Source organism: Anser cygnoides, chromosome 1 (assembly GCF_040182565.1).
Source record: "Anser cygnoides isolate HZ-2024a breed goose chromosome 1, Taihu_goose_T2T_genome, whole genome shotgun sequence".
Lineage (NCBI taxonomy): Eukaryota > Metazoa > Chordata > Aves > Anseriformes > Anatidae > Anser > Anser cygnoides.
In genome coordinates, this window is record NC_089873.1 from 6,415,942 (window position 1) to 6,427,439 (window position 11,498).

Consider the following 11,498-nt stretch of genomic DNA (forward strand, 5'->3'; position numbering starts at 1 on the left):
ACCTGATGACTAGTTTAGATCAGTTGCTTAACTTTCAGGTCACCATGACTAGCTAAGATAAAAAGGAACTAAGATGATGAGACGTTCGTAGCAGAAAACCATTCAGAATGCACTCAAGAGAACAATGTGAAGGTCAGGAAGGCTGTAGAGGAAACTACTGAATTGTCGAGGTAGGTAGGAGTAGCTTATAGAGTTTATGGAGTATCTGCCCGGAAAGTGCTACGGCTGCCTTCTAACTCGTGGTAGGTTGTTTTTTCTTTCTGTCCCCGAGGAAATCTTACAGCTCAAGGCTGAGATCTGTGAGCTGATGGAAGTAGACAGGAGTGCAGTGCTAAGTCAGCGACTGGAGTTGTGTGAACAGATAAGATCTCCTACAAGAAGACAGGGGAAGGAAAGGAAGAGAGTGATGAAGTTCCTCAGGATATGGCAATAATATTCAGAGGAAATGATCAAGTGAAGAAAGTGAGGAAGTGACAAGTTACTAAAATCAAGGAAGATATGGAGGAATATTTATTATCCCTTAAGGAGGTAATGAATAATCAACCACAGAAGAGCATGAATCAAGCATATTGGCTTTGGCCGGGAGAAGGTCTACAGAGATTTAAGTGAGAGGCTTTTTGAGTGGAAAGGAGCAGAATTGAGCCTGAATTGTCAGAGAAGAGTCTTAAGTAAATAGTTTGGTGAAGTCGATTTAAGGTGAACCATAGGGAAGGTCTGTGAAGGAGGGAGGGCAGACAGGGACCAAATGACTTGTTAAGAGGCTTTTTTCTTTACAATGGGCAAAGTGTATCATTCTGACACTGAAGAAGGAAGAGGGCAGCAGTGCGAGGTAAGCAAGAGCCATAAAAGAGCAGGTTAAAATGACAGCAAAAAGAGGTTATGAATCAGAAAGGGATGCAGGCACTAAGCACAAATGAAGAAAGCTGGTAGAAGACAGGAGCTGAGCAGCTCCCGTGTTAGTACTGAAAACAGTGTGGGGGAGCCGTGCTTTAACAGGGTGAAGGGATATGTGTTAAGTCAAATTCAAGTGGAAAGGAGAGGGAGCATTTCAAAGCCGATGCATAATAGCAGGCTGGAATGCAGTAGTAATTAGCCAGAGCAGAGGCAGAGCAGCAGTTAGGCGAGCTTTGCAATTACAAGTGGGAGGCCCAGATATGAAAATGAATTTTGAGCTTCCAGAATCAGGGAGATTTGAGTCCATTATGAGCAGAGCATTTTTTGTCTCAGGGGGAAAAGAAAGCTGAGCCAGGCCAGCCATTCCGAATTACCCGAGCAAGCATTATCCCCCTAGTTAGTGCTCGCAGCTGAGGAGCAGAAGATCTGGAGTTCTCATCAAGCCCTGCCTTTGTCTTTATGATGTTGCTTAATTTCGACCCTTGCATACCCCTTTTGGGACCAAGAGGCTGAATTAATTAACATTTAATGTACCTTGAGATCTTGAACTGGAAGGAGCTGTAAAAATACAAAATATTAATATTGCAACTGTCCCGGTCTGGGCCCAAGGAGATGACTGCTTAATACCACCCAGGACCAGTGCACGTGAACTCACATTCAGATGTGCAAATGCATACAGGCATCCAAGTTTGGGTTCTGTTTCTGTAACCAGGTGTTCTGTTTCATCTTCACATGTACAGACTGGCCTCATAGTACTTCCTAATAGGCTGGGAGATATGTAGATATTACAGTGAAAAGTGTTACAGTAATAAATATCTACAGTCTCTAAGGTAGGTAGATAAAAAGCAGATTGGGAAACTGCATTGCACCAAAACTGGCCAACTGCATCCCAGCTAGGAAAGAAATATTATGAAGGTAAAAGGGAAGGCGAAGGGAAAGGGCGAGGAAATGGGCTATGGAGTGTGATCAAAGAAATAATTGAAAGAGAGGTAAATGTGTCAAATAAATAGTAATAATAAAATCCTAACAAAAAGCCTTCTGGAATTTGTTCTAACCTACAGTTCGCTTTCTCTCCCGCCTCCGTTCTGTGTCTCGTAGGTTTTGTTAGCTATGACAATCCAGTCTCTGCACAAGCTGCTATCCAGGCTATGAACGGCTTTCAGATTGGCATGAAACGCTTGAAGGTTCAGCTGAAACGCTCCAAAAATGACAGCAAACCTTACTGATCTTAACCCCAGATGCTTACTGCTCTTATTTTAGCTTTCTTAGGGTAAGTCCCATGAGCAAACCTGTCCTCTGCAGGGGGGTTAAGAGAGAACATATAGCCAACCTTCACCAAGAGACAGTTATTTTTACAGTTACCACTTCCATTTCCCCACTTGTCCTTACTACACTTGGCTCCCATTTCCTTGCCAAGTAATTACTGAGTTGTGTTACTGTATTTTGTTTTGCAGCATAATTTATCTCCTTTTTAACAAATAAACGTCTTGAAATTCAAAGCAACACACACACAAAAAAAAAATGTGCAATTTAACTCTGTGAACCCTGGTGCCATTAGCACACAATAAAAGTTGTTTTCTATGGTTGGATCCTATTTTGCCAGGGTGGCACCAGCAGTTTATAGGTTAAAGAAAATGGCCTCATGCCAGTTGAAGCACTTATTTTGCAACAAGAAAATTGAAACAAGTCTTTCCACTACATCAACTTGTTTTTTGAGAAGATTTGTTTTTTTTTTCAGTTCAAAACAATGTGTTGTTATATATTAGTCTGATTTTACACTGGTCGTCTTTATATTTCACTTTTTTTTAAGTTCTTGTTTTTTTGGAAAGGATTAATGTAAAAAAGATTTAGAGATCTGTTTCTAAAGCTACAGGGTTTAAAATAAAAATAAAATAAAATAAAATGAGTGACAATACTTGATGTTTCTTGAGAGATAAATTTAATAATAATAAAAAAGAAAGCCACAGGCCTGTAAATTTTATTTGTAAAAAGCATTTCTATTTTTATACAAAATTTTTACTGCCTCAGAAATAATGGAAGTTATTTATTGCCTATTGTTAACTTATTGGATACCTAAAGAGCAGCTCTCTATGCTAGCTAGATCCTTTGAAGTAGTCTCTAGAGTAATTGTGCCAAGAATGGGCGCTTTTTCACTGTTGAACCCTACACCCTTTACAGTTCATGCTTTTATCCTCTTGTTTGTATTTGTCTGGTTATTTTGTTCGTAGTTTCCATTACCTAGTTTAAAGTTCAGTTGTCTGACCTTTTTTTCCCTCCCCGTACCTTTATGTTACATTTGTAGAAACTGGTTCTTTCCTCTCTTTTCTCCCCAAAGACGAATCCATTCTCTCTGACTCCTTTCAGATGGATTCTTTTGGGGTTCCATTGTGCTGTTGTTGACAAGTATTGTAAGTTAATGCAAATTGTGTGAACAGCTCATAGACTCTACTGACAAAAGATTTGCATTAGTTTTCTCCTGCACCCATAAAAGTGATTTTGTTTGTGCTGCATAGATTCTATGTAACTTTTTTCCTCTTCCTTGTTTTTTCCCTAGACATCTCCATGCCCGTTAGCCCATCGTTTGCCTAGCATGTCCCTGTGGCGTCTCAAAAAAAAAAAAAAAGTTTCATCGTCCCGTCATTGTTTCTGATGTCTTTCTGACCTCACATCATATTTGGTTCTCCTACTGACCTTTGATCTAGTTTGACCTTTGAAATTTGCATGTGACCTCATCTAGCTATGAATTCTGGGAAGTCAATGTGAAAAAACATTGCTGCATTCATGCAAGACTGAAATTTATTATTAGATAAATTAATGATAGGATTTAAAAACAACCTGTGGCAAAATGTTTTTTCTTTCTTTCCTTTTTTGTTTTTCTTTTTTCCTTTGTTCTATTTTTTTTCATTTCGTAAAAAAAAAAATAAAAAAAAAAACAGACTTGAAAGTATTATACAGGGATTGGCATTCTGCCTGGTCACTGGTGACAATAGCAATATGTGTCCAGAGGCACAGAATGTTGGTTTCTAACAGACTACTTCCAAAACAGTTTGAGAAATAAAACTGTCTGATTTTAAGTCTCTAGAGGTCTGTAATAGTTTTTACATTTTTCAGGCAGTGTAAAGTTTTTTGATAAGGCCATTTTAGGTGGCTCACTTTCTCATTAAAGTATATATATAGAACCACTTTTTGTAGATTAGTATAAGAAAATATTTACCCTGTTTTAGGGCAAATGCTACCTACTTGTGTCACCTTTTGCTGAACTGACTCACAGTTAGACAATCCATGGTTTAATGCACATGAAATTACCTATATTTTATACTGTTTCAATGTACAGAAGAAAGGTTACTGTAAAATGTGTTACGTTGGTGCTTCTGTGAATTAAGTTGTGGTTTCATCATGAGTCTTATGGTCTTAAGTGTTCTATGTTTATAAAGACAAGTTTAAAATTGGTTTACTTGAAGAACAAGAACAAAAACAAGATTCAAAAAAAAGAAAAAAAAAAGTTGTTTGCTTAAAAAAATGAATTTCATGTGAAAAATTAAAAAATATTCCAGAATAAGTTTGTGTTGGCTTGTGACGCATTGATGTCATTTTTTTATTGTGAACAATTTAGATGTGTTTGTGTTCAGCAAAATGTGATCGGTTTTTCTTTTAAAGAAAAAAAAATCAGTGAAACTATAGTGCCAAATTCCAAAGGTACTTTCTTCCTAGAGCTTCAGTGTGTTTCTTGTGTGAAGTAATTTGATAACATGGGTATTTTATTATGTGTTTTGTATAAATCCCTAATATTTAAAGAAAAAGAGGTTAAAAAGTTTGTTAACTTGCTATCCTGTGGTCTTGTTGCCTGAAATTGTTATTGTTTGTTATTTCTCTTTGATGTTTTTTGTAAAACATTGTATAAGTGCCCATGTTTCACTTTTTTAACCACTCTGCACACATCAATGCTGTGAAAGCAAACCTCACAATGTATTTTCTTCATATTGTATGGAAACCTCTAAGGTGAGAAAGTTTTGAACTTTTAACCCTTTCCACCCAGAGCTGTCTTGAGTGTTAATACCTTTTATACATTCACCATTTTGCTGTTTATTTTTATATATATATCTATATCTATAAATATATATATACTTAGTTTTTTGTGGTTTATTTAATACATGGTTGAAATCAGAACAATGCACAGGGCAGATCTGAAGGACAAAAATATTTTACTGCTGTCTAAATTTCTTCTGTATCTATAACTAAAATTATTTAAAACAGTAATTAACTTGTGGTTTTCCTTTTTAGATTTTGGGGATTTTGTCTTTTCTTAAAGAGCTTTTAATATGCTGCTGGAATATGCTATTCAGTATTAATAAAATAAAAGAAAAATAAAACAATTCTTTAATTATCTATTGTGTGAACCACTCCCAGAAAGGAGTGGTAAATCCACCATTTGAAAACCGTGAGGAGAAAAAAAAAATATTTTTGTAATTTAAATAAATGAACTTTTGCTTAAATCAGATGCACTAGATCTTCCTGGGTGAAAATTCAGCGTGCACTGCAGTTAAACTACTTTTTATGGATAAAGTTTACATACACTGTAATGTTTGGTGTTATCTGCCATTATCTGTAACGGCAATATATTGGCTTACTCCTGCAGACACTCGTATAGAGAGGAGTAACTTTACTCGTACAAGTAGTCCATGGGAATACGTATGTGACTGATGTGGGTGTTTGCTGGAGGAAGCTGTAAGGAACCAGAAAAGAGATGCTGGTAGCCCTTTCACTGCCTTGTAAGTCTGATTAGATCACATTTCTACCGCACATGTAGTGACCAACAACCAAATTTGGTTCTTTGCTACCGGTATAGCAAATTCATTGCCAATCCAATGCGTGTGAGCAGCAGTACCTGCTACTGATGATAAAGTGCCATACCTTCTTCCTATTTCTGATTATATTCGAAGCCACCTAAAATTAAAAACGAAGCCCTATATGAACAACATCAGCTGGTGCACTCTTGTCTCTCATCCCCAACTTAAATGCTTCTTTATGTAAAGCCCTGGGATGGAAAGGACTAGCCTCTAGTGATGCAAAAAAGTTTCCTTCTTATAGCACATGCACTTATAAATAAGTGATCTATACTTTTCTCACATTTTTACTACTGCTGGGGCCTTCCTACACCCTTTGAGGGCTATTTTGTACTACTTGCAGCAATTTTGCATATTCAAAGTATCATCTCACGTACGTTATATTATATATATGTACATATATATATAATATGAGATCATCATTTGGATTGTTTAGACTGTTTCACTAATTTATCCTCATTGTACCCACCGTATAAATTTCCAAAGCTTTTTTAGATGCCCTAGTGTGTCCTGCGGGTTTACCAGCCTAGTGAGAGTGGTGATGTCTTTGGTCATCGGGCAGTGTAATTTGGTATCGGCCGCAGACCCGGGTGGTTGCCCCAAATTACGCTACACGAGACAGTGGCTTAGCAGTGGAAGAGGAGGAACAGTTCAGGATTTCCAGGCAACTGAGATGGGTCCATCTTGAAATTTATTTATTTTTTAAATCAAATATAAAAATGAAAACCCAAACATACACCTCCTTGGAGACAAATTATCTACCAGTTCTCTTTCAAAATATGGAAAGGAAAAAGCTGCAAGGGTGCAAGGGCCTAATAAGAGAGGAAGAAAAACAAGGGAAATTGCTTTACAAAATTCTAATCAAAAGACTAGACTAGTTGCTTTTTTTCAAACAAATTAGCTAATTGTGATGAAATGGCAGTCCTCAAAGGAGTAACAAGTTCATCTTTCTTTCACCATAGGGGTTACAGTTCCTTGGCTTGTGCTACTCTGGAATCATTTTACTGTTTCTGTTTTTATTATCTTAAGTGCTAATTAACGAAAGGAAAAAATATCCTGTAGTTTCATTACCTTTTTGGATAATGTCATACAAAAAAAAAAAAAAAGAAAAAAAAACTATGTATTTGTGTTTTTTTTGTGCTGTGAGAATTGTTGTTTGTAGATTAATAATACTATCATTTTGTTTAGAATTACAAACTAGTTTTTAAGTATTGTCTGAGAAAAGCCAAAGTTAATGCAATCTAGTGGAAACTGTAAGACCATTTGAGTATTGTTTCTGTTTTATTGATGCATTTGGATTTTGTTGTTTGATGGAATTTGAGCCAAAAAAAAAAAAAAAGAACAAGAAAAAAAAAAAAGCAGGCTTTCCTATTTCTACAACCTGACTGTACTTATGCATTTTGTACCAGTGGAACTTTTTATACTGGAGATTAAAAACAAATGGAAATTTTTGTGGCTTACTCTCGTGGGCCCCCTCGATCACGACTGATTTTCAAGTTTGATTTCTGGATGGTAGAAAGAGAGTTGGTTTTGTTTAGAGAATTAAAAACTTTGGCTTGATTTCTTTTTTTCCCTTTGCTTATAATCTAGTGTTTAGAATTTTGTCTTAACAAAAGCGGTAAGTTTCACTTTTTATTCTGTATCGTGCAGTTACACAATAAGGTAATTAGAATTAGGAGTACTCGGTCACTTTGCGTGGATAAATGTATTAGTTAAAACGTTAGGGGTTTGCTTTTTTGCTGTTTAGATCAGAGTTTTTTCTGATTCTTCTGTCCTCATTGTGAACATAACCGTGTAGTTGAAACAGTCAGACTTATTTTTGTAACGTATGTTATTGTGTGATGCAGTTTTTTGCTTCTGTCTCCAATATTAAACCATTTTCCTAATACTTGTCTCTCTACTTTGTGTCTTGTATTGTTGGTGGTCATTATGTGTTGGTAATACATCTACACACCTCACTGTTTCACGTTCCTGTTTTTTTTTTTTTTTCTCTATTTGTTGGTTGTGTACAAAAGATACAGTCGATTCCACCTAAGTGAATATCTGATTGGGGGGCAAAAGAGGATTTGTGCATTTTAGACATGTTATGGTTTCTTTGATATTTTTTTCTCTCTCCTTCCCCCTAGTCATGCCTTATCACTTGGATAATCTGTCTGAGCAGGAAGCATTTTAAATGAGTTTCCTGCAAAGTCATATGGAAGATAGCTTTTGTTAGTCTTCTAACTGCAAAAGCTTATGCACACAAACATACAGAGAAATCAGAAGCCATGTGAAAAGATTTTTGCTGACATTTCAGTCAGTCTGCAAAACGCGGATTATGGTGATCAATTCTTCCTAGTCATTCAAAAAAATACTCTGCCGCTACTTCGCAGAAGCGTATGAAACATTCAAGAAAATATAGCCTTGGGATTTCTTCCAGACTGCACAGTAATCTGGTGGCATATGGTGTTAGTCAAACTCCTTAGAAACTAATCACAGCTTAACTAGGGCTATGAGAGCCTGCAAAAGCCTACCAGGTAAACGAGCTTGTTACGGGCAGTTATACATACAATAATTTAAAAATAAAATCCAAGTAAGCACAGGGAGACCCTGTTTAAGCCAGTGGAAGAATTAAAAAAGAGAAAAAAAAATAAAAAAATAAAAGGAAACATGAAAAAAATCCCCTGTTGTTCAAATGGGTGATATTTTTTGCTGTGGGTTTGCAAAGCAGATCGTTCTCAGCACTGGCTAATAGTATTACACAAATCTCAAAAGGGACAAAAGAAATACCATAGCACTTTTTTTTTTTCCTAGAGTTGGCTTTTAGCTTTTTTGTTTTATTTTTCCATTTCCTATAATATTTTTTTTCCTCACAAGAATCTCTCTGCTCTCCCCCATATCTACCACAATGAAATAAAAGCCGTGAAAGAAAAATATCTATGTTGTTCTGGTTTACAAAAGTCTCTTCTCTCCTCTGTCTGATCACAGATGCAAAGCTTACAATTTGGAGAGGGGAAAACAAAACCAACAAAGCCAAAAACCAAACAAACAGAAAAACAAACCCAAGGAGGAGAGAGAAGCACTGGCAAGTGCTCTCTGGAATTCAAGCCATATGCCCACTCCCCTTTCCTTTGTCCCACTTTCTGTGATGCTCAGGAATCGAAGACCACTTAAAAGTGCTCTTATGAGACCCAATGGACACTCCTCCCTCGTGTCTCCTCTCCCCTGGTCCTTCTGGCACTCTGGCTTTGGCTCACACACAGACACCACCCCAGGCGAGGGCTCGCGCAGCACGGGGGCACGGCGCGCGGGGTGTTTCCGTGTGGTTTCAGCCATGACGTTGGCTCCTGTGTTTGGAAGAGTTTTGAAATTTTCAGGTGGCTCGTGAGTTGTCCTGGTTGCTTATTTATTTATTTATTTAACCTTGGTGGTTTTTGTTTTTGTTTGTTCTAAACTTTTCCGGTTCCACGAAAGGCCAAATAGGTGACAAGTGTGGGATAGAATCCTAGAATCATCTAGGTAGGAAAAGACCTTCAAGATCATCAAGTCCAACCACCAGCCTGACCTACCGAGTCCCACCTCTAAACCATGTCCCTTAGTGCATCCCAAAGAAGCTCGAACATTGTCTTGTAGGGTCAGGGGTCCAAGCAAATGCCTTGCCTGCAACTCTTTAAGTTTAACTGAAAACCGCAGAAGCCTGTAGAGGACAGCCCAGGCAGGGGAGCAGAACCCAATGGTCAGGCTGTGCCCTGGGTCTTTTACGCCTCTAGAGTTCATGATTCTGGTTCTGATTATGTTGACACCAGTGGATTCAGTTGAGTAAATCTGGACTTGCATGAACGATAAATCAGAGTTGATCTCTGGGATTTCTAGGTTCTTGTAGATGTCTTGATTTTATTTTTTCCCCAAACTCGGTCTTAGGAAAGAAACTGGAGCTTTGTGAGGGGTCTTTTCTTCCAAAAATATAACTGAGTAAAAGACTTATACTATAGTTGGGTTTCTTTTGAATACTCAGGGCTGAAAGAGACAGGTTTTTTTTCCTTTTTTTTTTTTTTAAATTTCAACAATGGGGAAAAATGAGTTCCTTAAAGCAATGCAGCTGAACAGTTTGTCCTGCTTAAATGCATGCTTTTAATTTCAATTATGTAAGGCACCTTGCAGTGTTAGCAAAATGTCTCTTTGTTAGCTATATGTGTATCGCCATGGGAAATTACCAAACTGTCACAAGACTTGCTGATTAAAGAATAGCCTGCCAGAGTGTGTGTGCCTTTGCCCAGTGTGACTCTTAGGTATTAGGCTAAGGAAAACAGTTTAACAAAATGTAGTGTGAATCATTCCTGATAAGTGAATAAAGCATTGTGACCAAGCAATCAGATTATTCACTTATCAGGAATCGACTGTACTGAGAGTTTGCCTGATTGTTTTTGTTCCTCATCTCTGTTGTAGTTTCACTACTTTGCTGTGTTCTGTTTTTTCTCTCATGCTCTTAGCAAAATCACTGGGAATATCCCTTCGTGTGATCATGAAACTTGCTACTGAGTAACAAATAAAAAAATTTTTAAAATATAAAAAATGATATCTTAACAAAATCTATGCACTTGCTATCAGGAACACAATACTGGATGTGTCTTATATATATTGAACTATAATAGTATTCGATTTCTTAAATAAAGCTTAAGAAAGGATTCTGTTGTCTGTAAAATTTTATGAGCATTAAATGGAAAAAAAAATGTTTCTAGGGTTGGGCGCTTTTTTGTTATATGAAATCTTACTGGGTATACAGTCTTTAGCCATACCCAGGCAAATGTTGTATAATCCGCTTGATATTTCATTAATAACTGAGACCTTGAAAATTAGTCTGTGGGGAGAAAAAGTCTTACCATTCAGTGACTTGCAGCAAAAGACACTAAAATGCGGAAATTTTCTATCTTTTTCTAAACATGCTTGCTTTTGCACTAAAATGGTATGAAATAGCTAAAATATGTGAATCAGAAAATGTAATGAAACAATGCTATATTTCTTCCACAAACAATAATATACTTCTTTTTGGTATGTGACTTTTTTTCCTCCTGATTCTAGATAGGTTTAGATTAAAAAAATGAAACCTGGTATGCTCAAAATCACAGATTCAACATTCGAGGTCAAAGCACCTTTTTGTGGAAGATGAGTGGTTTACTGTATCCTGTATCTGAGCCTTCTTTTAGGAGAACATTTTCACATCAAAACCCATGAATTAAATGGGAGTCTAACAGCAAAAACTGTTGAGTACACTGAAAAATTTATTCCTTCAATGGCTGTACATTTGCCACAAAATTGTAGGTTTCGCACAATCAGATTTTTATGGAAATGCCTGGACTACTTGTATTTAGCAAACTTTCAATAATGTCAGCCTTTGGCAGAAAGATCCAGGAGAGTGGTTGGGGGGTTGCTTTCTTTTTTTCTTTTGAACTGCATTACTGCCTCACTTTTCATATGCCATTATATTATCTGAAAAAAAAAAAAAAAAAAGAAAAAAAAATTAAATTGTGGAAATCTACCCTCTGCTTGTATCATTCTCCTCTCTTCATACATATTTAGCAACTGGTATTGAGCTGTACATGGGGTGGCCAGGTTTGTTAGAGGAGTAAGCCCAAAATACTGCTCCCCAGCAAAGCCCTGGGGAGGACTGACCAAGGTAGGCAGCAGGATGCTCCTTTCCATCCTGCATCTACACTGAGCTCGGATGGGGACCTGGGCTGGATTCACAGGGGCTGCTGGTGTATAACAAATATTAAGTAATAG

General features: G+C 37.0%; 1 protein-coding gene across 11 annotated transcripts in view; it reads left to right on the forward strand.

The window, feature by feature from the left end:
• Positions 1–10,402, forward strand: part of CELF2 (CUGBP Elav-like family member 2) — a 374,770-nt gene extending 364,368 nt beyond the window's left edge. For 9 of the 11 annotated variants that reach the window (XM_013185426.3, XM_013185424.3, XM_013185425.3 and 6 more), the window contains one exon: positions 1,993–10,402. In XM_013185426.3, coding sequence (XP_013040880.1) covers positions 1,993–2,120 — 128 coding nt within the window. In that variant the 3' untranslated portion in view covers positions 2,121–10,402. The remainder of the gene's footprint in view (positions 1–1,992) is intronic. The other 2 variants (XM_013185423.3, XM_013185427.3) reach the window with 2 other exon arrangements.
• Positions 10,403–11,498: the final 1,096 nt, after the last annotated feature.